At 46.1% G+C, this 26,923-nt stretch overlaps 1 protein-coding gene across 1 annotated transcript in view; it reads right to left on the bottom strand.

Moving 5' to 3' along the window:
• Positions 1 to 4,148: 4,148 nt before the first annotated feature.
• Positions 4,149 to 26,923, bottom strand: part of ADAMTSL4 (ADAMTS like 4) — a 334,744-nt gene continuing 311,969 nt past the window's right edge. The window contains 2 exon segments of the mRNA XM_078668902.1: positions 4,149 to 7,502; positions 21,169 to 21,313. Coding sequence (XP_078525028.1) covers positions 7,363 to 7,502; positions 21,169 to 21,313 — 285 coding nt within the window. The 3' untranslated portion in view covers positions 4,149 to 7,362.

Here is a 26,923-nt window from a genome sequence, read left to right as displayed (position 1 = left end):
GGCAAAGCAAATGATACTAGGTATCCTTCAGTCCTGAAGAAAGCCATATGACCATGTTGGGCATTTAGAATGATGGCTGAAACATGTAGACCTGGGATGTGGGAGACCATAATGGTCTCATTTCACATTTATCTGTGTTTTTAACCTTACCTAAGTTTCCATAATTAAATATCTCCTTCATTAGTGGGGCACCTTGAGATAATTTTACTCTCCTGGTCCCTGAAAAACCAACAGAAAACTTCTCCTGTAACTCAGGCGGCATAGCAAACCCAGATCCATTTGGCGTCTCGTGTGGGAACCCTATAATGAAGCATGCCACTAACTAGTGTTAGTGGGAGAGGGTTCCTTAAAAGCCTAGTAGGATTTCTTTCCTCATTCCTGATCAGTTGTTGTTTCAGCAATCCAGTAATTGTGCCGACAGGCGCCTGGACCGCGCCCAGCGCCAGAGCGCCAGACACCCTGGTCCCCGCAACCGCCACAACGACGACCAACACCACTACAACGCCAGTACCCTCCACGCTCTCAACACCGGACGATCCCACTCCTGCTTCCAAGCCACTCCGAAGCGCACCCAGGGACCCTTTTCCTGCCGGAGCTGCAGCTTCACCAGCCTCCGAGCCACCAAACCGCCCACCGAGACAGGACGCAACCACCTCAGATGCTTACAACTAAACACCCACTCCGCATGCAAATACGCTGTCGAACACTGGGACCTGCTCGACTCATCCTCCCCGGACATCACCTTCCTGACAGAGACCTGGATGAACGCCTCCTCGGGGTAGGACATCGCCATAGCCATCCCGGATGCCTACAAGATCACCTGCAGGGACTGCGCCAGCGGAGTAGGAGGAGGAATCGTCATCGTCCACAGGAACACCCTCAGGGTCCCGGACCCCGGCCACAGTTCAGCGACTCCATCGCCGACTTCATCAGCACGCACGCCCTCACCTCCACAGACTACATTCTCCTCGGAGACCTGAACTTCCACCTCAAGAACGACGACGACAGCAACTCCACCACCCTGATCGCCAACCTCGGACTTAGACAGCTCATCACAACGCCCACCTACTCCGCCGGCCACACGCTCGACCCCATCTTCTCCGCAAGCTCCCACGTCACCTTCAGCCCCACCACTGAACCCACTGAACCGACCATTGCTGCATCCACTTCACCTTCCGGAAACCCACCATGCAACACCACACTCAACAGATCCGGCGCCGCAGCTGGAGCAAAATCACCGAAGACCAGCTCAACACCACCCTCGCCCGATGCCCGCCAACCGACACCACCGCCCACAACCTCAGGCGATGGATCGACAACTGCGCCAACACTCTCGCCCCGATCAAGAAACCCTCCAACAGATGCACTGACAGGAAAGCTAGCTGGTTCTCCAAGGACCTCGAGGCCTCCGAGCAAAACTACTGAAAACTTGAGAAGGAATGGCACCGTGAACAAACACCGGACAGCTATGCAGCCTACAAGAACGCCATCCGCAGACATCATCACCTTATGCGATCCGCCAAGAGGGCCTCCTTCAAAGACCGCCTCGACAACAACGCACACAACAGCAAAGAGCTCTTCAACATCGTGAAAGAACTCTCCAAAACCAGCTCCAACACCGACATCCCACCATCGCAAGACCTGTGCAACACCCTAGCCACCTTGTTCCACCGCAAGATCCCAGACATCCACAACAGCTTCAACAACGAGACCGCCCTGACAGCCACTGACACCTCAGACCCTCCGACAACACCCTGCTCACCTGGACCAACGTGAACGACGGCGACACCATCAAAATCTTGAGCACCATCCACTCCGTCAGACCCTTGCCCGCACCACATCTTCAACAAAGCCAGTGCCACCTTCGCACCTCATCTCCGCAAGGTAATCAATACCTCCTTTGAGACCGCATCCTTCCCAGAGAGCTGGAAGCACGCCGAGATCAACGCCCTAATCAAGAAACCCAAGGCGGATCCGAGAGACCTCAAGAATGTCCGGCCCATCTCCCTGCTCCCGTTCCCGGCAAAGATCATTGAGAAGATCGTCAACAGACAACTGACCCACCACCTCGAGAGAACATCTTGGACCCATCCCCAGTCCAGTTTCTGCAGCAACCGCAGTACCGAAACCGCCCTCATCACCGCCACCAACGACATCAGGGCCCTGCTGGACAAATATGAACCCGCGGCCCTCATCCTCCTAGACCTCTCAACCGCCTTCGACACAGTTTGCCACCGCACCATACGCACCCGCCTCCACAATGCTGGGATCCGTAACAAGGCTCTGGAATGGACCACCTCCTTCCTCTCTGACAGAACCCAGAGTGTCCCCGCCTCCCGCTTTTCCAATCCAAAACCTCAGAGATCATCTTATTATTAAATTACACTTGTATAGCGCTATCTACCCGGAGGCCTCGTAGCGCTTATGACTGAAACTTACTAGCGCGGACTCAGGGCAGATTATTATTATTATCATCTGTGGCGTACCCGAAGGATGCTCCCTCAGCCCGACACTGTTCAACGTCAACATGGCACCTCTCGCCCACGTAGACCGACTGCACAACCTCAACATCATCTCCTACGCCGACGACACCCAGCTGCCCCTCTCCCTCACCAAGGACCCCGTCATCGCCAAAACCAACCTCCACGAAGGAATGAAGGCCGTCGCCGAATGGATGAAGAACAGCCGCCTGAAGCTGAACTCTGACAAGACGGAGGTCCTCATCCTTGGCTCCACCCCCTGAGCCTGGTACAACTCCTGGTGGCTGACCTCCCTGGGAGCACCACGACCACGCACGCAACCTGGGGTTCATCCTCGACTCCACACTCTCCATGACCAAGCAAGTCAACGCCGTCTCATCCTCCTGCTTCAACACCCTCCGCATGCTCTGCAAGATCTACAAATGAATCCCCATCGAAACGAGAAGAACGGTTACCCAAGCCCTCGTGAGCAGCAGACTGGACTAAGGAAACGTCCTCTACGCAGGAACCTCAGCTAAACTACTGAAACTACTACAACGTATACAGAACGCCTCTGCACGCCTGATCCTCGACATCCCTCGCCACAGCCACATCACACCCCACCTAAGAAACCTGCACTGGCTCCCCGTCAACAAGAGGATCACCTTGACGCTCCTCACCCATGCACACAAGGCACTCCACAAAACCGGACCGGCATACCTCAACAGACGGCTCACCATCTTCACCCTGACCCGCCAACTCCGCTCCGCCAACCTTGCATTCGCAACCATCCCCAGCATCCGAAGAGCGACCACCGGCGGCAGATCGTTCTCCCACCTCGCCGCAAAGTCCTGGAACACCCTCCCCATCTGCCGGCGGCAGACCGAGGACCTACTTACCTTCAGGAGGCTACTCAAGACCTGGCTGTTCGAGCAGTAGTAGCACCCTAACCCAGCGCCTTGAGACCCTCACTGGTGAGTAGTGCGCTTTATAAGTGCTCTGATTGATTGATTGACAGCAATATCTATTTTCCAGTAATAGTGCTGATATTGACAGTGCTGTTAATCCTGCATGATAAAATTATCTAAGGCCCTGTCCTTTTTCTGCGCCACATATTCTTTCTACAGATAGATTTAAAGGAAAGCTTTCCCTGTTTGTTAATGACGGGGGAGCTAACAGCTAATACCGCATGATAGCGCCAGATGCTGAATCTACTCTCTTTTCTCTTTCTTTAGGGGACTTTTTCAAAACATACAATTAGGTGCTCGACCTATGAGAGGTCTCCCTGAAGTTTTTGACCCAGGCCCCTCAAAAACATCTGACGCGCCTGGTCAGTGGTGTGGAGTGTAGTTACCAAGGCAAAAAAAGAACAATTTTGTGTTGGTAGCACTGTTCACTTGGTTCTGTGGTTGCCCAGAGTTACGGAGAAGCAAAGGCCAGTAGTTTGCCAGATTTAGGGATTTAGGTTGGACTCTTCGCGGTAAGTGTGTGATTTAGGGCATGGGGGAAGTTTGCGTAAGGACAGGATTGATAATCAGCTGGAGGGTGGTGGAGTGAGAGAATCAAGGATGCATTTCAATAAAGCATTGCTTCATAAGGGAGAGGTGTGGCGCCGCGGCCAGGGCGACTGACGCTGGAATCTGGGGATCAGGGTTCGATCCCCGGCTCCGGCGGCAGGTTAGCCCAGCACCATGTGACTCTGGGCAATAGCTTGCTTAATCTTCCCGACGGCCCCCAGCGCCTAGAGACCCTTACGGGTGATTGTGCGCTTTACAAATGTGGATTATTATTATTATAAGAAATGGGCACCAATCACATAAAAAGAACGCCTCATGGTGTGGTGTATGTTTCAGTGTTCCTTCCTTTCATGGTGAATAGATGTGATGTGTGATCTTGGTCTGAAGGTTTAGAAATGGGTATGTTTGGGAGAAGGCCCGAAAACTAATCTCTAGCATACTGCGGCACGATAAAAAGAAATGGCACAAATTGCATAAGCAAATTTTTCAGCTATTTCACAGAAAACGTTCTTACAAGGAAAACATATTTTAATATTTTTACAGTCAACATAAAACGGATTTTTTTTTAAAGAAAGTTAAAAATATCAAATTATATTTTGTAAAAATAAATAAAATTTACATACAAAAACAGGTACAATCTTCTTGCAATATAATCTTGGCACTTCAGGCACCGCATGTCTCTTTAGCGTTTACATATTGAAAATGGAAGCGGTGAAGGACTAAACTGATGTACTGTGGCGCGGAGTAAACATAAAGTATTGAGGATGAGGGAAAGAGGGACTGGATTGCTAATTACAAATCCTTTAAGCCCATCAGTCCCCACCATTGAAGGTTTATTGACATATTGTGCTCTTGATACTCTGTGTTTTGCGTGTCTGAACCTTTGGATATGAAATACCATTTGTAAATTTGGATGTCAAAAAGAAAAAATGTATACTTTTATGATTCTTTTCGAATCGAATAAAGTTATTTATGATGATGATGATGACATATGAATAATAATCTGACCTAGTGTAGTGAAAACTGGTTCTCATGTAAAGCACTCCAGTGCCCTTGGGCCTAGTTTGTGCTGTATAAAACAGCAAAAAAAGAAAAGAAAACATAGAAGCCATTATGATGTCAATAAACTAAATCAATACAGCTGCTTGGCCCTTCTTTTGCAGGATCACAGGACCTGCATGTTTTGAACGGCACACAACTGGATAGGTGGGTATTGCACATCTGGCGTGGTCCCAACAGGTATTGCCCCCACCACAGGTGGAAAGGTGGTATCACCCTCTGCACATCTACAGGGCGGAAATGACCCCTCCCCTCTTTTGCAGAGTACTTCTATGCTTCACTTGCTGTACAGTGTTTGTGGGACCCATGGGGTAAGCACAGCCATGTTGAAGCAGCAATGTCTATGGATTATAGGGGAGGGAGGCGACACTGGACGGGAGGCTGCAATAATACTGACGTAATACTGGCTGTGGTAATGACGTATAGAGGCTCCACGGATTGCGCTGCAAATACTGGTCCAGCTACAGTGAGAAGCAATAGATTGCCATTGTAATAGGACAGCTCCATTTTATGTCTCCAAAGGGAGACTTTTCTAGAAACAATTTGTGCAACTATGGCCCAAGATATTACAGTGTACTAGCATGAGCGGGTGCCTTATTGACGTCGGGCCATATCCACATGAACCCTAAGAGGCAGATTTATAAGCCACTTTTCTGTCATTTTTAACATGGGAAAAATTACACAAAAGTGGCGCAAGGGGCTTGCAAATCTGCCCCATGGTTAGTAAGTAGCTTAATAGAAGCCATGGGGCTTATGCAGGAAGGGAAGTTGGTGCTCAAGCAAACGTTGTGTTGTACAAACTTGCAATAAAAGGAACTTGCCCCAACACTTCCTACAGGTCCGGTGAGTCCATAGCATGTAATCAATCAATACCTCAGATTTTTTATTCCTGTATTAAAGCCCTTTCTCTTGAGTGTAGTTAACAACTCTGTGCTGTAGGACATCTCTGTCTGCACACCCTTGCTCAGGATAGTATGCAGCGAGCTGTGTGCCGGACACAACCTGACCATGCAAGCGGTTTGTAGAGAGCAGCAAGTATGTAAAAGTGAACACTGACGCCTGATATAGTGCATATAGCGCCCTTTGAGAATGTAATTGGTCGGAGGAGAGTACAGCACCATATATGTATGTGCACCTGGTAACAAAAAGTAATGACACGATTTCTGACCACGACTTTAGCATAAAATGTTAAAAACAAATTAAAGATAATCCCAGTGCTGGGGGAGAATGACAGCACCAAACAGCCTTCTGGCACTCTGTTCACATAGGTGGGTTAAAAAACAGTGCTTTGGGTCCTTATGAGACAGTGAGATATCCTAGCTTCAGCCTTAGTCATCCATTTTGAATACAGAGCCACTGGTCTTCCAATAAAAGTGCACGGTGTCAGCTCTTGGTGAACCAATTAGAATACAAGAGGCTTTGTTGATAGTTGTCCAATCATAACCCAGGGATCTGCCTTCTGGGAATTCAAACAGAACCAAGTTCTTTTTTCCCTCCTATTGATGTATTAGGTGTAAAGTGTAGCAAACTTGAAGGATTGAAAAGAATGCCCAAGCAGACCCTACATCTACTGCGCTCAACATACACCAGAGCATTGTTTGAAACATCGAACGACAAGGGTGCGTGAGCAGACATACAAGCGGGTGAGCTGGAGTTCAAACTTCTTCTGCAAAGATTTCTGAGAGGAGTCTGGAGAATTTGTTTCTTTAGCTATCTATATGTCTTGGAGCACGTTCAGCAACCCTGTGACCACCAGAATTCAGTGAAGCGAACAATGGCACACCTACACACTGAAGATTCAATAAATACAAGTTTTGGTTTAAGGCAGAAATAAAAATCATAAATGTTGACTGAGTGGATTACGCAGTAAAATGTGTGGCTGGCGTTCAACACAAGCATTACACAGAAGGTGTGCGGCCATTGTTAAAATCATGCACCTCTTCGAAGGCTGCACGGATATCATTTTCTACATGTCATCCAGATGGCGGTAAGGCTGCTGTTCAAAGTGTGCAATCCACACTAAATAATGTGCTTATTGTTGGATGTGCACATCTCCCAGGAGGCTTTGTAACGTACGCCGCACACTTGCGTCAACGTCATTGCGCAGCTTTCATTATCAAGCGTCTCCCATGTGGGTGTGCTGCTATAACTGAACTTTCTTCAAGCGACCATCCAGCTATTGTAAATGTGCATGCCTCCCAGTAAGTTAAAATGTTATTGGTGAGCACACGTCTGCCAGGATCCTGAGCCGCCTTTAGTAACCGCGACTCCACATGGAGGCTGTTTTCCTATTGGTGAGCATGTGCGACTCTTAGGACTGTAGTTTGCTATTGGCTGGGCGGGGTCGGCGGTCTCTCCAAGGCACGGGTGCAAGAGGCGCAGCACGATGTCTTGTAGTAGGAATACACACAAAGCCGAGCTTGCACCACCAAAGGGCAGTTCTGATGCTTGTCCTTGCAGTTCTCATCTGCAGAAAAAGAAACTTCATTAATGATGAAAGACCCAAACATGATGCTCAGTAGAAAAGTTGGAAAGCACAAAGAATGATGTTTATTGCTCAGTTCTTAGACTTGCATTATTTACCTGTAAGATTAGTGTGAGTTCAGTGCCTGTGTTTCATGCACGTTTGGCATTCTCTTGGTGATTTTGGGCCTGATTTTGACCTAGCGGATGGGATGCTATTCACAAATGTGATGGGTATCCTTCCCACCCGATTTCAAGGGCCATAGGATATAATAATGCACTTGTAATATGGCGGACAGGATATGTGTCACATTTGTGAATGGTAGAAACATTTTGAGTGCTGTGGCTCGGACTGAAGGAGAGTGTAAACATCTATTGATGAAAGCACACTCAAACCACAGAATCCATCTTCACTCAGCAATATCTGAAAAGACGTTATACTGCCATGTGAAGCTATTACATAAGGTTCGCTCCTTCCATGATTTTCCCTCTATGTACGACATGACTCATGTGTATCAATAACTGACATCAAGTGCAAAACCTGAGCCACAGGTAAGTAACTTATATGTTTACAGAATTCATTTATTTTAGAATCATATGCTTTGCAGGGAGTATCATGGTTAAGTACCTAGGGGAAACGGCCTTTACAACACGAGCAAAGACACGCATGCTGTTTCCCTGCAAACACAATCACGCACATGCGTGGTTAAGGCAGTACGTGGTCTAGATGTCAGGATGGGCAAGAACAGGAACATGAAGCGTAGGGCTAGAAAGCTCGACATGGACAGGTACAAGGGGTCGTTTTTGGGCTGGGGGTAGTTTTTAGGGCCAGGGGAGGGGCGGTGGTTTAGGGTTCAGGGGAGTGGGGTCAGGTAGTTTTAGGTTTTTAGGGATGGGGTCGTTTTTAGGGCTTGGGTTCTTTATAGGGCTGGTGCCAGGTTTTTTTGGCTCAGGGCGGAGGGGCAGGGGTGTGATATTTACCACACATCCCTTTACCAATCATGCGTTTACCACTAAATTGCGTGATAAAGGCATGCGTGGTAAAAGAAGGCATGATTCAGACGCATTCGTTGTTCGGGCTGCATTGTAGAGACACACGTGGTTTAGAAATGCGTGTCATACAACCATTACCTAGAGGACATGGATTAGAAATAAAGAGGCCTACTCATAAAAGGAATTTTGGAGCATGCAAAGGAGTACTCCTGTGGCACTCTTTCATGTGCCCTTCCATGCCCCTGTGAATTTGACCCAAAACATCTATGGGAATAAAATTGGAATACCAGGGACAATCATACACAATTAGTAGAAATAGATTGTTAAAGGGTGGAGGGAGCACACTGCATGGCATATTAGTACACCGTTCGCGCAGTGCTTGTTAAAGAATTTCAACTAAAGTTAATGTTATCATGCACTGCATTTACCACAATGCATCTGGGTGATTGTGTGCTGGTATGTCAGGCAGTGTGCTTCTTCTCCAGTTTGTGACTGGCTCCTTGTTGAGTTGTTGGGCTGACGAGCTCTAGGACGCCCCAGTGCTCTGCGAGGGGTACAGAAACATGAGAAGACTGAACAGCATTGCCAGTGCCCCAAAATGTAACTTGTTACTCTACAAATATCCTGAAACAGGTCTAAAAATACCCAGCACTGGCTGCACCAACAATGATAAAAACTGAAGACTTTAAACCAAAGTGAATGTTATTGTGCACTGAATTTACCACAATGCATCTGGGCGATTTGTGTGCTGAAATGCCAGGCAGTGTGCTCCCTCCGCCTTTTGTAAAAATATATTACACTTTTACTAATGGGGAATTGGATGTTTTGGGGTCAACGGCATGTAAGAGTTTGTGAAAGAGTCCACTGTAATACTATTCCCATAATCATAAATCCTTTTGTGAATCGGTCTCAAAGGCTCTCCATTTAAACAGTTTTTCTGACCATGAAGTTTATATATATTATATAATAAATCATTATGCAGTTATGATACATATTGTTGAGTTCTGCAATGGTAAAGAGATTGTTTAGAGATAAAATATCTAAGAAGCCATCATCAGAATTTAGAACTGGCCTCTGTTAATAAGCCAGTGGAATTTTTAACCTTTAAATCAGCTTTCACTGAATTGTTCCAGGCATTACTGCCACGTGAAGTACTGCATCCAGCATAAGTATATCCATAGAGTTTGGAACCCTAGGTCTGGGATGTCAGAGGTTCTCAGATCCTTCCCGACTGGGGTTAGCATAAGTTTTATGTTCCTGACCAAGTAAATTCCCTTAGACATTTTTGACCAAATAAAGAGCTGAATTTACAATAATAAGTCAGATGTGCAGGACCCCCATTTTCCCCTGTAGTACCAGCAGGTGTATGGGATCAGTTTTAATGTATGCAATTTACATAGATTCCAAGCTCCTTGTGAGTGATCACAAATCTAGTCTGAGTAACTGGTGGTGATATTATGATTTTTAATTCTGACTGCCGTGTTTGTTTCCAGTGATTCCCATGGACTCCTCAAAATCAGGGTCGGACTTGGAACCCAAAGCACTCTGGCAAACTTTGCCAGACCATCCCCTGTACGTTGTATAGTGAGCGAGTGACCACCACAAGGAGGGTTTAGTAGGCTTCTCCTGACAAGAAAATGTGGGCAAAAATGGTGCATTCTACAACACATTTTTCATTATATATTCAATTGTATTCGTTTTTAAAGCATGGAAAATGGTGACCTTGCTGTGCACCAGGATACAATTATCTTTATTGGAGCTCTTCAATGATTCTCTCATATCATCCTCCAACAGTGCCTCTCATCTCTCCATAGCCCCTCTCTAACATGTATTTCACTCATGCCAGTGTAGTGTGTCAGAACACTTTACATCACACAAATACAGAGACAGTGAATAATGTGTATAAATCAGTGTATAGAAAATGTTACAAAGACAAAGGGAAATACAAGGTGTAGGATGTACATGTCACCCATACTAGTAGGCACTTTGTTAAAGTGTTTCATGTGGAGAAGCACACACCCAGCATTCATAACGTAACACAGTGGTTAGGGTTGGCTTTAATAATATGAATTTATTTCTACACAACCAAACCCTTGTAAGCAACATTAGGGTGATGAAATACTTGGGGTGGGGGGGGGGGGAATAACTTTCTAACCTGTACCATGTAGTTTGTAAGAAGCTCTTTGGTGGCAGTTCATAGCTCATTGTGGTAGACCGTGACTGTAGCTTACGAACTGCACAGTAACAAAAGGGTCTCTGTGACAAAAGCAGTAACTCACCAAGCTATGCATATAAAATACTGTTCTGCGATCTGTACTACTTTAGATGAGACAAAACTGCAACTAAACAAAACTCCCATCTCTCTCCAACAGGTACATTAATCACCAGAGTTATCTTGACACTTTTATTGTTGCCTGAAAACTCTTATGGATATGCAAGGAACTCTGCAGAGGGTGCTTTCAAAACTGCTGCACTGCTACAAAAATGGCCCTCAGTATCAAAACAGCAACCTCCACTCTTCCAGCCACCCGGGGAAACACCCGATATGGACAGTACAGCCTTGCTAAATTAGACTAAGTTTTACATCTGCATAAAATCTATCCATGGGTCACCCCTGGAGGTCAGAATTGGCTTCAAGATTATGTCCCTGGTACACAAAAGTGTGCACGGAACACCTCCTTGGAATCAAAATATAAACCTTTCTAAATAGGTGCCTGGTACACTTCTATGATTTACTGATTTTAAGCTGCCGATTGTTCCACAATCTGAATATCGTTTATGTGTCGAAAGGAGATTTCTGTTATAAGGCTTAGCATGTGGAACAACCTCCCTGATGAAATATGTAAAGAAAAGTTGCACCTGGACTCTGGAGAAACCTGAAAGTGTGGCTCTTCTTCTAAGCTCCTCTCCGTGAGATCTGCTAACTTCTACATGTGTGTTCTACTAACGTGTGGTCCCCAGATATATTGTAGTACATTTTTGTGAGATGCAAGTAAATTGATCAAAATAAAAATCAAGGTATTTACCTTTTGGACTTCCATAGCCTGTTGCTAAGTACGTATTATCTCCTTAATTTGTTTTGCCATGGGTTTGTTAAAGGGCTTGGTATACTACTAATTGACATTTTCTTAACTATTTCACGACAGAATGATGTCTGGGGAATCATGCACTGATCCGGTTTTAGAAATGCCCATCTTCAGTTTTATGAAGTTATAAAAAGTAATGTTAATCCGTGTTGTTTTGTTCGAAGAAGATGCACAGTGCGCCTAAAGAACCTACATCACTAATCTGTGCGCTACAGTGTGAGCCAAGGCCCCAAATAGTTTTTTTTCCAGAGTGATGCAAAACGAGGAATAGTAATCTTTCCAGTCCTCTTTCTTTTAAGGCATAGTAACACTTGTTCACTGAGTCAGGAAATAGAAGGTCAATGAGAATTGAACAGCTTTAAGAATTGGGCAGTGTGCACTTGTGAGAAGGTGCATTTTTCACTTTTCACATTCGTATACAGTGGAGAGATGACCTTGTTCTTTAAGAACCAATGGGCTTCCTGTCTGATCAAGAAAGAAGTTTGATAATGTTCTAAACTGGGGATGGTTGGTCCACCCTGGTTTTTCTTAAAGAGAATAATGTTTTGTTTGGGGGGTCCTTCTAGATTATTTGCATATAAGTATATGAATGTTTTTACAAAAACATATTGATCAAATGAGTGGTGACATATTAAACACATATTTTATGATTGCAGTCACCATTATGTGTCAGAACTGTTAAGGTTTGTGGAGATATGCACTGAGCACCATGTCACAATTCTGCAGATCTCATTAAAAAAGGATTATCAGTTGACACCTTTTTGTTGCAAATATCCCCTTCAATCTTTGACTTTTAACCGCAGATTCCTTACCTAAGAATTATCCCCAGGCATTGGACTGGATCAGAAAAATTTTCTTGAGCAGTACCCCTGCACGTTGGTATGTGGTGTTGTTGAGCTCTATATGGAGTCGTCCCCATCGAAAGTGACATGCACGGTGCTCATACAGGCGCCAACCCAGCACGCTGACGTAATTTCTTTCTGCACCAGTCAGCGCAGATCCAGTAAGAGCTACCCCTCAGTCAATGCTTGACTACCTTTTTTCAAAGGTTTTTTTCCTTCTGTGTGGCAGGAATGTCATCAGAGGCCAGCTTCAAGCCCTGTGGCACCTGTCACAGCTTTGTGACGGACCCCCACCCTGACTGCCAATGGTGACTCGAGCATGACCTTAAGACATGCTCCATTGCATCATGCACCGGAAGGTCTTGAGGGAGCAATCCCTCAAGGACTTGGCAGCTCAACATGCATTGTCGCAACAATCCAGATCCCAATCGAGAAGATGGCTGCAAAGTCCGAGCCCCTCATCGTGCCACTCGGGTAAGTTCTGCTCCCACAAGAAGTTGAAGCGTGCTTTGACTTCACCTCGTCCGTTGGCTGAGAGATGAGAGAGCGTCATCACTCAAGTCCTGGCTCCATGGTTGAGCCATCTGCTGGGTCATTTCCATGCCTCCCCGAGTTTCTGGGAGCCAGAGCGATTCTCGTCTAATTGGGAGAATTTTATTAGGCTATGCAAGTCATTTTTGGGTGACCTGAAATCCCTGGTGCGCCTTCGAGCCACACAGGTTTTAGATGGTCCCCAACTGTACGCATGCCGGCAGCTCCAGCGTCAATCGGGCCCCGGGGATCCACAGATGGATCCAGATCAGTGCCGGTCGTGCCATCTCGACCTTCCCTGGCACCTGTCTCAAGGCCTTGCTCTTGGCACCGTACTCATTTATATTCCTGGTTCCAGCACAGAGCTGGAGGGGCGTAGTCCGACACAGACTCTGGCGCCAACTGCAGCAGTGCCTTTCTGGCCGAAGCCTGATCCCTATTCTTATGGGCTAGGACACGGAAAGGAATGGGCTGGGGCGCTGGACCCTTTGCCAAGGGGCCCTGTGTCTCTGGACATGGCTGGAATGTCAGGGCTTATCCCTGGTCGTTAAACATCTGGCGGGTTCTCTGAACGCCAGATGTTGGGTATTCGTAACATAGCTGAATTTTGAGCCCTCGAGAGACAAGGTTGAAAGATCCAACTCTATGGATTCAGCAGAATAACTTTACTGCTCATCCTGAGTAAAGGATGGTGGAGGGCTCAGCATTATGACTGGGCTCATGGACATATGTGAACTGTGATTGTGCGGGAGCTCAAGAGGCACCAGCAGGCAAATGACACTCGCCATCTGGAGAATTTGGTGATTCTGTGCAGAGGACATAGCAGAGAGAGTTCCTTTATATACAATATTTATAAGTACTTTGTTACAGACCTACCCTTGCTCCAAAGAGCAGCAAACGTTTTACAGAGAGCGTTTATATTTTAGCAGGACCCCCAGGAACTGATGTGCTGTACACAGACCGGTGTAGAACACGAGATCCATGTGAGACCCGATAACAATAACTGTGTTACTACACTGTGCTACACACTCCTTCGTGCAGCTAGTTTTTATACAATTACATTAAAGAGACTTACATTTTAATGCACCGAAAGAAAAAGTGATGAGCCCAAAGTCCAGGGGCGGCTCCTCCGTTATGGCGGAGGAGCGTCACCCCACTATAAAATAAAATGATAATAAAACCATTTTTTTGTTCTTTCTTAATCCTACCATTGCCAGCCGAGGCTGGGGAGGGGGTGTGGCCATTGTTACGGAGCATCACAGTAGGGAGGAGTGTTGGGCACCGAAAAGTGTGCATATCTATTTGGCCGGCTATTTTAGGCCAGCCAAACAGACATGCGCACTTAGGTTTCTCCAACCCAGCTGTGTTGTACAACAGAGTTGGAAAAGAGCTGCAGGCTCCCTGTGCCTGAGCGAGCGTCAAGTTAGCCCGCTCAATCCAATCACAGTGCTGCTTTCATGCGGGTAATTAATATTACCAGCATGAGGGCAGCGCTGAGATCGCCCCGGGAGCCTGTGCAGCGTGAGCTGGGTCGGGAGAGGAACACCAAGGCAGCGGCCGCAGGTAAGTTATTTAATAGATTCCCCCCTCTCCCTTCCAGTTTAGAGCAGCTGCCACTGCCTAAGTCACATGATGTCTTGGTAAGATTCTCATGGCCAGATAAGAACCCTGGTCTGTACCCATTGGGTGTGGTCGTCTGGACCACAAATAGTCTCTCCAAGTGCAAAGGATGTTCCTGACTCCTTTGTGGGAAGATGAATGTGAAGTTATCTGATTTTACATTTAGGTTAGTTGAGAAAAAGGCAATGTTTGTGGTGACCCATCTAAGGAAGGCATCTTCTACCACTGGTTGGGATAGCTTGTGGCCATGGATTTCTTGCTGGTTTTGAGGAAAGTCACAGTTTCTTTTTCTTCTACTTGCTGGTACTCTGTACGTAGAAGTGCAATATGTATGTCACACACGTCTGCTCTTCCTACGACAAGTTTTTGTGCCTCCCTATCGTCGAATTGTCATCTACTGCTGTAGGGTTGAGTGTCTGAATCAAAATAATGCTTTTAGCTTCATATGAGGTTTCAGGTCTTTTAAGAGTTAGACAGAAGCTCTCACTTGCATGTGTCTGAGACTCTCACTTGCATGTGTCTGAGATGTTGCCAAACTTCAGAGGGTTATTCCTTGTTGTTATTGACTTGGTAAAGTGGCTATGTATTAACTGATCCCCTATTGAGGGGCATCTCCTGTAGGTGATGGGTGGCCGGTCAGGGAGGTGATGTCTTAGCACGTTATCTGTTTTGAGGATATGCCAATTCTTTTTGAAGATTTGGGTTATACTAGCAGATTTCTCATTGTATTTGGTGATCGTGCGCACATTGCTGTCTTTGGTGCCGTGGATCTTATTCTTAGAAATCAACAGATTTTTTCTCTCTATTTCTTTGACCTTATCTTCAGCTGACCTAAGATCTCCCCTTCTATACCCTCTTTCTTTGAAGCGTTCTAATGCTTCATCTTTAGCTGTTTTATAGCTTTCCTCAGTGGTACAGTTGCGCTTGAGTCGCAATAGTTCCCCATAGGGTATGCTTTTAATTAAGCTTTTAGGGTGATGGCTTCCTGCATGCAGGACCGCATTTCCTGCTGTAGGTTTCCTGAAGAGTCGGGTCAATAAGGTGCTATTTTCAATATAGACCTGTAGATCAAGATAGTTCACCATACTGTCACTGATGTTTCCTGTGAATATTAAGTTCAAATCATTTTTGTTTAGGGCGGCAATGTATTCCTCAGCCGATGATTGATTACCGCGCCAGACAATAAAAAGGTCGTCAATGTATCGCGACCAAAGTACAATCCTGTCCAGCCATTGGTCATTGGCCTCCCCCCAGGCTAGGTGCTTCTCCCACCAGCCAAAGAAAAGATTCGCGTAGATGGGGGCGAAGCACTTACCCATTGCGGTGCCCCTGCTTTGTTGGTATAATTGTCCAGAGAATGTGAAAATGTTGTTATGAAGATAGTATGAGATCATGTCTAGCAGCATTGTGTTGTGTTTTGAAAATTTGGGATGCCTTTTACCAAGAAACCATTTAATTGCCTTGAGACCATCTGAATGACAAATGCATGTGTAAAGGCTGGTAATATCTAAGGTTATTAATAGCAGATCTTCCTCCCACACCACCCCTTCAATTTGTCTTAGGAAGTCCTGTGTACCCTGTATATAGGATGCCAAGTTTCTCACTAAGGGAGCCAAAAAGGAGTCCACATAGATAGCTGTGTTTTCCAGTAGACTGTTGATAGAGGCCACGATGGGTCTGACGGGTGGGTTTCTGTAGTGTTTGTGAATTTTTGGCAGTTGGTAGAACGTGGGCAAAGTTGGTGTATCACAATAGAGAAAGAGGTATTCGTATTGATTTCACATGCCCTCATCTCTCCAATTGCCCAATAGCCGATGGTACTGTTCTATGCAATCCACATATTTACTCCGATGGACAGGAGTATAGCAGGTTACGTCTTCCAACTGCCGCATTGCCTCTCTGTAATAATGTTCTTTGTTAAAGATTACCATATTCCCACCTTTATCTGATGGTTTCATCTCAATGTTTTTATCGTTTTTTAGTGATTTGATTGCATCCCAATACTTTCGGGGCATGTTGTAATGTTCAATTCCAGCACTGGAATGTTTGGCAAGGTCTTTCAAGTCTGCAATCACTGCATCATTGAATACATCTATTGCATCATATGCAGTGTGTGGTATGTTTCTTGACTTCTTTTAAAATTTGCTGTGGCCACTTACTTGAGTGATACCGGCTTGATCAAACGATTCTTGAGTGTTATTCACAGTAGTTTCTCCGGCACTCAGATTTTCCAATGCTTGCATTGTTGAAAGTGCTCGAAATGCGTTTTCTGTGAGCGCAGGTTCGATTGAGTTGTCATCATTGCTTGGGTTGATGGATCTGCCCACTTCATCTCTTGGGTTGATTAGAAATATTTTTAGAAATTTTTATTTTCTTGTAAATTTAAAAAGGTCTATACGGGCATCAGCATAGTCATATCCTGAGGTGGGGCAATAGCTGGGTCCTAACTCCAAGACTTTCTGTTCTTCATTCGTTAAAACTCTATCTGAAAGGTTTACCACGGTCTGGGCTGGCTTTTGATTTATCATTTGTTTTTGTTTTTGTTCCCCCTGCTCCTGGTAACTGTCTGGGTGGATGGTTCTTCTGCCACCTTTCCTTCCCCTCCTTGTTTTGCGCCTTTTTGATTTTTCGATTTTAGTTGTGCTGGGGGGTGGGTTTGTTGCATTGGCCTTTGACGAGTTTCTCTGATTAGTTGATATTCGCGAAAAAAGGAAGGCTCTGCTACCGTTTCCGCATTTGATCCACTCGTGCCTGCTTTGTTTCCAGTGCGTTCATCCTCTGATAGTTCTACCTCAGACTCTGATGTTTCACGACCTCCGCTTGCTGTTGTTCTGCTTTTGTTCAGCTTTTTCCTAGCACTATCATACTTGCGCGCGAAGGTTATGTATATATGTATGTATGTATGTATATATATATATATTGCTTTCACTCCGTTCGACGCTGCTGCATCCCAGTCACACTGCTCGAACTGTAAAAACAGATAAGTCAGACCCAAATTCGGTGCAAAATCAGTGATTTATTCCGTGAAGCAGAATAGCACCCAGCAAGCCCGCATGACGCGTTTCGCCTCTAGCCAGAGGCTTGATCACATGATACATTGCTTGAAAGTGACGAGGGTACTTATTGAGCTCGTGAAAGGGGGGTGGTGCTAGTTGTACATGGCCTACCCTTTTTAACCCTATAGTGGCCTGTAAACATACCGACCTTTCTTCATATTGAATAAATGGCATAGTGCCATGTTTTCCCATATATATATATATATATATATATATATATATATATATATATATATATATATTTATATCCAAACAACCTCCTTCACAAGAAAAGAGTGGAGGCCACAACTGAGGACAGTATGGAAGCATTTATTCTTACAGATTCGGCGAATCCATTTCGGCATTGATTTGCCTTCCTCAGCGTCACAAGTATCCTGGAGGCTTCCATCCACGCAAAAGTATTGTCCTGCTGCCTTATGTAGCCATGTGACTAAGGCTCCACCCTCGATGTTAAAGCCCCACCTGTTGCAGATCATAGGCGTAGTCTTGAACTGCAACTCCCAGAGTGCAGCGCTTTGCCCCCAGGTAGGTAATGGAATGGAATGTAAACCCAGTGGTCGGGCGGGAACGCAGGTTAGCGAGGATGGAATGCCACCCAGCTTGTAGTAAAAACAATGTGCCTCCTTGTGCCCCCATACCGCTTCAGCCCCGAAGTTCATATGTGTTATATATATATATATATCACAACCGTATCATAAGGGCATTAGAGTGCCTTACAACATTACCAGGCTACATTCCACATGCTTTTTAGGGATGGGGAGATTAAGTGACTTGCCCAGAATCACAGGATGTTGAGCCCCGGATTCTGACCTGGTTTCCCACGGTCCAGGGTTGGCAGCTCTCACCACTGGCTTCCTGTAGTCGCCACATTCATACACGGACTCAGGGCTCAAGACACTTATATACGTAGCCATCGTGCTCAGCAGGGCTTTATGGTTTTCATCGACTGAAACGCAGACATCTCTAGTGGGATCAGTTTCATGAGTCCTTCGTTACCGCAGGGAATTTAATGTAACTTGATAGCATCAAGGCTGATTTTACATAATTGATGGTGAATCCCAGATGGTGCAGCAGTGGAACTGTTGAGTATTTATTTGCTGAAGACATATCTCCAATGCACTCACACAAGTTGCTTGTCCAAGTACAGATGCACGTGTATCTCTTACCTCTCAAGAAGGCCTGTCACTAGGAACTTGAAAGAAAATGGAGACGTCAATTTCCAGGCAAGAGGAAAAGGTCTTCCTTCAGGATAGGTCCCAGGCAGTTCAGTTTGCTGGTTTTTCCGCTCCTCCCCGCCCTCTTGTGTGTGGGGTTCCCCAAGGTTCCTCCCTTTCCCCTCTTCTCTTCAATCTTTATATCTACCCTCTTATTTTTTCCCTCCGTGAGCTGGGGGTCTCCGTGTACAACTACGCTGATGACCTCCAGCTCATTTTTGATCTCTCTACTCCTGACTCCTCCTCCTTTTTTAGTTCCACCTTAGTCTTTATTTCGGACTGGATGATCACGAACCACCTCAAATTAAATCCTGACAAGACGGAGCTTGTCCTCACTGGTGGTCCCTCTAATCCCTGGTCCCCTTCCCATTGGCCCCTTTCTCTTGGTGGTACTCCTCTCCCAGTCCCCTCTGTTCGCACTTTAGGCATTAAGGTCAGCAATGACCTCTCCATGCACTCCCAAGTCAGTGCTGTAATTTCATCTTGTTTTTTATCCCTCCGTCTCATTCGTAAAATTTCTCGTTTCTTTTCCACTGATGCCCTCAAATCCATCATTACAGCCCTCATCACTTCTCGTCTCGATTACGGGAACGCCCTCTATTCCGGCATCCCCGCCTTTGAAATGCGCCGGCTTCAGGCCATTCAAAATCAGGCCGCCCGGCTCATTTTCCACCTTCCCAAATTCTCTCACGTCACACCCGTTCTTAAGTCCCTCCACTGGCTTCCTGTACGCTTTCGCTCTTCCTTTAAATTAGCCTGTCTAGCCTTTTTAGCTTTCACCCATTCTGCCCCTCTCTTTATTGTTTCTTTAATCACTCCCTATACTCCTTCTCGCACTCTTCGCTCATCCTCTCAACTTCTTCTTCAAGTCCCCCGCTACCGTAAAGCCCGTATCGGTGGCACCCGTTTTTCGGTTTTGGCCCCCCAGTATTGGAATAGTCTTCCATTTTCTATCCGATCGATCCCTACTTACCCAGCTTTCCGAAAGGCATTAAAAACTTTTCTTTTTCTTCAGGCCTTCCCCGGTTAGTCCCTCTGTTTGCAGTGCAGAATCCGTCCCCCCCCCCCCCCCCCCAGCGCCAGGAAGCCGCTTGGTCACAGTGCGCTTAATTAAGTCTCTTTTCATTTCATTTCATTTCATTTCAAACTGGTAAAGTACTGCTTGAAGGGAAAACTGAAGGCAGATCTTGTGATGGTTGCGAATAAGTGTGTCATAGCATCACTGCCATCTCAGGTTGTTATACAAAAATCTTTTCAAGAACCGCTAGATGGGAGTATAAAGCAGAAAATGTGAACCTAGAACAGGGCCAGGCTGCAACATGATTTCTTGCAAGGGGGTATGCAATCGTCTGAAGAGGTTTGGTTAGACAGTATGTCTCACTTCAAAGCCACCATCGGCTATTTGGGCTAAAAATAATTCAGTAGTCTTTAGCAGAACCTAGGCATGTGTGCCTTTGCCTCAGAGTTACACGGAAAAGCGTTTTGACAGAAGTCCTGTGACAAACGACCGAAATAGCTGCTTTCCTCGCATCAAAAGTGCCTCCATGCAGTATTTTCTATTCTTCCAACGTAAAGAACGATGAAATAAAAAGTACATAACCTGATTCTTGATCACAATACTGGCAACTAGTCCTCATGTAGAACATCCAGGTCTCAATCCCATCCAAGTTCATTGCAAGTTGAAAGAGTGTCTGTTCCCTATTTGGAGAGGTGCAGGGGGCAGTCACTGCTGGTCCTGAGACTTTTGCAAGCTTTCCACCCTTCACCTTTGTATTTCACTGGGGCAGGTTCCCAGCCTGCTTTGCCACAGGGCACAAACTACACCCCACTGAGGAGGCCCAGTGAGGTTAAAACCTGTCTGAGGTTTTTTTCGTTCTTGCTTAAATCCTGCTCTGGTGTTGCAGACTGACTGTACTTATTAGAGCAGGGTGGTGGTTGATTTGCATGCGGTTGGCCCTTGCCTGGAGTGGTAAAGTGGGCAAAAAGGGTGGTCTTGAATGTGGCAAGAGCAAATGTCTGTGGCTGAGACCTTTGCAAGCTCATCACCCATCACCTTTGGGGCTCGTTATTTTGTATAAACACTAGATATATTTTATATTCAGCAATGTAAGACTTATATACATTCTCTGTTCTCTGCTGTAAGTCCCTCTCCAGTCCTTCATGTGTGATGCCCCCTGTTTTCTTTTTCCTGTGCACATATGTATTATATTTTGTTCTACTGACAACCTCTGATCTTTCTTTCTCTCTCATGTAACCTAGGCAGTCATGATTTCTGTTTTTGTGTCCATGTGGTATTCATTTAACGTCACTGCTGCTTGTTATACGTACCTATCCGCAGGGCACACATCTGTGTGTTACAGGGGCGCTTTTCCAAGGGCTTGGCGAAGAGATCACAGAGGCGACTGAATGTCTTGTCCGCTGTCAGACACCGGACGTCCCTCACCTGGTGCCCTCCATCGCAGGACCTGGAGCACTGAAGACAAGACATGCCAGGAGTCAGAATAGATCATTTTAGCCAGGCCATAACAAGGCAGCATGCAGAGGGTTTGTATATATCCCATGGTATGAAGCAAACACAACTAGTACATTGCAGGCAGGGCATGGCCGCAGCAGGGGATATGAGATGTTTACTATGGGACCAGGACATGGCCGCGAGTAAAGAGTTTGTGTATAGGGCATGGCATAAGTCAAACACAACTAGTACATTGCAGGCAGGGCATGGCCGCAGCAGGGGATATGAGATGTTTACTATGGGACCAGGACATGGCCACGAGTAAAGAGTTTGTGTATAAGGCATGGCATAAGTCAAACACTACTAGTACATTACAGACAGGACATGGCTGCAGCAGGGGATATGAGATGTTTACTATGGGACTAGGAAATGGCAGCTAGAAAAGAGTTTGTGTATAGGGCATGGCATAAGTCAAACACTACTAGTACATTGCAGGCAGGGCATGGCCACAGCAGGGGATATGAGATGTTTACTATGGGACCAAAAGGTGGCCGCGATCAAAGAGTTTGTGTGTAGGGCATGGCATAAGTCAAACACAACTAGTACATTGCAGGCAGGGCATGGCCGCAGCAGGGGATATGAGATGTTTACTATGGGACCAGGACATGGCCACGAGTAAAGAGTTTGTGTATAAGGCATGGCATAAGTCAAACACTACTAGTACATTACAGACAGGACATGGCTGCAGCAGGGGATATGAGATGTTTACTATGGGACTAGGAAATGGCAGCTAGTAAAGAGTTTGTGTATAGGGCATGGCATAAGTCAAACACTACTAGTACATTGCAGGCAGGGCATGGCCACAGCAGGGGATATGAGATGTTTACTATGGGACCAAAAGGTGGCCGCGATCAAAGAGTTTGTGTGTAGGGCATGGCATAAGTCAAACACAACTAGTACATTACAGACAGGACATGGCTGCAGCAGGGGATATGAGATGTTTACTATGGGACCAAAAGGTGGCCGCGATCAAAGAGTTTGTGTGTAGGGCATGGCATAAGTCAAACACAACTAGTACATTACAGACAGGACATGGCTGCAGCAGGGGATATGAGATGTTTACTATGGGACCAAAAGGTGGCCGCGATCAAAGAGTTTGTGTGTAGGGCATGGCATAAGTCAAACACAACTAGTACATTACAGACAGGACATGGCTGCAGCAGGGGATATGAGATGTTTACTATGGGACCAAAAGGTGGCCGCGATCAAAGAGTTTGTGTGTAGGGCATGGCATAAGTCAAACACAACTAGTACATTGCAGGCAGGGCATGGCCACAGCAGGGGATATGAGATGTTTACTATGAGACCAGGACATGGCCGCGAGCGAAGAGTTTGTGTGTAGGGCATGGCATAAGTCAAACACTACTAGTACATTGCAGGCAGGGCATGGCCACAGCAGGGGATATGAGATGTTTACTATGAGACCAGGACATGGTTGCGACTAAAGAGTTTGTGTGTAGGGCATGGCATAAGTCAAACACTACTAGTACATTGCAGGCAGGGCATGGCCACAGCAGGGGATATGAGATGTTTACTATGGGACCAGGACATGGCCGCGAGTAAAGAGTTTGTGTATAAGGCATGGCATAAGTCAAACGCTACTAGTACATTGCAGGCAGGGCATGGCTGCAGCAGGGTATATGAGATATTTACTATGGGACCAGGAAATGGCAGCTAGTAAAGAGTTTGTGTATAAGGCATGGCATAAGTCAAACACTACTAGTACATTGCAGGCAGGGCATGGCCACAGCAGAGGATATGAGATGTTTACTATGGGACCAGGACATGGCCGCAAGTAAAGAGTTTGTGTATAGGGCATGGCATAAGTCAAACACTACTAGTACATTACAGACAGGACATGGCTGCAGCAGGGTATATGAGATGTTTACTATGGGACCAGGACATGGCCGCAAGTAAAGAGTTTGTGTGTAGGGCATGGCATAAGTCAAACACTACTAGTACATTACAGACAGGACATGGCTGCAGCAGGGGATATGAGATGTTTACTATGGGACCAGGAAATGGCAGCTAGTAAAGAGTTTGTGTATAAGGCAGGGCATAAGTCAAACACTACTAGTACATTACAGACAGGACATGGCTGCAGCAGGGTATATGAGATGTTTACTGTGGGACCAGGAAATGGCAGCTAGTAAAGAGTTTGTGTATAGGGCATGGCATAAGTCAAACACTACTAGTACATTGCAGGCAGGGCATGGCCACAGCAGGGGATATGAGATGTTTACTATGGGACCAGGACATGGCCGCAAGTAAAGAGTTTGTGTGTAGGGCATGGCATAAGTCAAACACTACTAGTACATTACAGACAGGACATGGCTGCAGCAGGGGATATGAGATGTTTACTATGGGACCAGGAAATGGCAGCTGGTAAAGAGTTTGTGTATAGGGCATGGCATAAGTCAAACACTACTAGTACATTGCAGGCAGGGCATGGCCACAGAAGGGGATATGAGATGTTTACTATGGGACCAGGACATGGCCGCAAGTAAAGAGTTTGTGTGTAGGGCATGGCATAAGTCAAACACTACTAGTACATTGCAGGCAGGGCATGGCCACAGCAGGGGATATGAGATGTTTACTATGAGACCAGGACATGGCCGCGAGTAAAGAGTTTGTGTATAAGGCATGGCATAAGTCAAACACTACTAGTACATTGCTGGCAGGGCATGGCCACAGCAGGGGATATGAGATGTTTACTATGAGACCAGGACATGGCCGCGAGTAAAGAGTTTGTGTATAAGGCATGGCATAAGTCAAACACTACTAGTACATTGCAGGCAGGGCATGGCCACAGCAGGGGATATGAGATGTTTACTATGGGACCAGGACATGGCCGCAAGTAAAGAGTTTGTGTGTAGGGCATGGCATAAGTCAAACACTACTAGTACATTGCAGGCAGGGCATGGCCGCAGCAGGGGATATGAGATGTTTACTATGGGACCAGGACATGGCCGCAAGTAAAGAGTTTGTGTGTAGGGCATGGCATAAGTCAAACACTACTAGTACATTGCAGGCAGGGCATGGCTGCAGCAGGAGACATGAGATGTTTACTATGGGACCAGGACATGGCCGCAAGTAAAGAGTTTGTGTGTAGGGCATGGCATAAGTCAAACACTACTAGTACATTACAGACAGGACATGGCTGCAGCAGGGGATATGAGATGTTTACTATGGGACCAGGAAATGGCAGCTAGTAAAGAGTTTGTGTATAAGGCATGGCATAAGTCAAACACTACTAGTACATTGCAGGCAGGGCATGGCCACAGCAGGGGATATGAGATGTTTACTATGAGACCAGGACATGGCCGCGAGTAAAGAGTTTGTGTATAGGGCATGGCATAAGTCAAACACTACTAGTACATTACAGACAGGACATGGCGCAGAGGGGATATGAGATGTTTACTATGAGACCAGGACATGGCCGCGAGTAAAGAGTTTGTATATAAGGCATGGCATAAGTCAAACACTACTAGTACATTGCAGGCAGGGCATGGCCACAGCAGGGGATATGAGATGTTTACTATGAGACCAGGACATGGTTGCGAGTAAAGAGTTTGTGTATAAGGCATGGCATAAGTCAAACACTACTAGTACATTGCAGGCAGGGCATGGCCACAGCAGGGGATATGAGATGTTTACTATGGGACCAGGACATGGCCGCAAGTAAAGAGTTTGTGTGTAGGGCACGGCATAAGTCAAACACTACTAGTACATTGCAGGCAGGGCATGGCCACAGCAGGGGATATGAGATGTTTACTATGGGACCAGGACATGGCCGCAAGTAAAGAGTTTGTGTATAGGGCATGGCATAAGTCAAACACTACTAGTACATTACAGACAGGACATGGCTGCAGCAGGGGATATGAGATGTTTACTATGGGACCAGGAAATGGCAGCTAGTAAAGAGTTTGTGTATAAGGCATGGCATAAGTCAAACACTACTAGTACATTGCAGGCAGGGCATGGCCGCAGCAGGGGATATGAGATGTTTACTATGGGACCAGGACATGGCAGCGAGTAAAGAGTTTGTGTATAAGGCATGGCATAAGTCAAACACTACTAGTACATTGCAGGCAGGGCATGGCCACAGCAGGGGATATGAGATGTTTACTATGAAACCAGGACATGGCCGCGAGTAAAGAGTTTGTGTATAGGGCATGGCATAAGTCAAACACTACTAGTACATTACAGACAGGACATGGCGCAGCAGGGGATATGAGATGTTTACTATGAGACCAGGACATGGCCGCGAGTAAAGAGTTTGTGTGTAGGGCATGGCATAAGTCAAACACTACTAGTACATTACAGACAGGAAATGGCTGCAGCAGGGGATATGAGATGTTTACTATGGGACCAGGAAATGGCAGCTAGTAAAGAGTTTGTGTATAAGGCATGGCATAAGTCAAACACTACTAGTACATTACAGACAGGACATGGCTGCAGCAGGGTATATGAGATGTTTACTATGGGACCAGGAAATGGCAGCTAGTAAAGAGTTTGTGTATAAGGCATGGCATAAGTCAAACACTACTAGTACATTGCAGGCAGGGCATGGCCACAGCAGGGGATATGAGATGTTTACTATGGGACCAGGACATGGCCACAAGTAAAGAGTTTGTGTGTAGGGCATGGCATAAGTCAAACACTATTAGTACATTACAGACAGGACATGGCTGCAGCAGGGGATATGAGATGTTTACTATGGGACCAGGAAATGGCAGCTAGTAAAGAGTTTGTGTATAAGGCATGGCATAAGTCAAACACTACTAGTACATTGCAGGCAGGGCATGGCCACAGCAGGGGATATGAGATGTTTACTATGGGACCAGGACATGGCCGCGAGTAAAGAGTTTGTGTATAAGGCATGGCATAAGTCAAACACTACTAGTACATTACAGACAGGACATGGCTGCAGCAGGGTATATGAGATGTTCACTATGGGACCAGGAAATGGCAGCTAGTAAAGAGTTTGTGTGTAGGGCATGGCATAAGTCAAACACTACTAGTACATTACAGACAGGACATGGCGCAACAGGAGTTGAGATGTTTACTATGAGACCAGGACATGGCCGCGAGTAAAGAGTTTGTGTATAAGGCATGGCATAAGTCAAACACAACTAGTACATTGCAGGCAGGGCATGGCCACAGCAGGGGATATGAGATGTTTACTATGGGACCAGGACATGGCCACAAGTAAAGAGTTTGTGTATAAGGCATGGCATAAGTCAAACACTACTAGTACATTGCAGGCAGGGCATGGCCACAGCAGGGGATATGAGATGTTTACTATGGGACCAGGACATGGCCACAAGTAAAGAGTTTGTGTATAGGGCATGGCATTTGTCAAACACTACTAGTACATTGCAGGCAGGCATGGCCACAGCAGGGGATATGAGATGTTTACTATGGGACCAGGACATGGCCGCAAGTAAAGAGTTTGTGTGTAGGGCATGGCATAAGTCAAACACTACTAGTACATTGCAGGCAGGGCATGGCCACAGCAGGGGATATGAGATGTTTACTATGGGACCAGGACATGGCCGCAAGTAAAGA

This window comes from Lissotriton helveticus, chromosome 12 (assembly GCF_964261635.1).
Source record: "Lissotriton helveticus chromosome 12, aLisHel1.1, whole genome shotgun sequence".
In the NCBI taxonomy this organism is placed as follows: Eukaryota; Metazoa; Chordata; class Amphibia; order Caudata; family Salamandridae; genus Lissotriton; species Lissotriton helveticus.
This window is presented reverse-complemented; position numbering and strand designations above follow the sequence as displayed.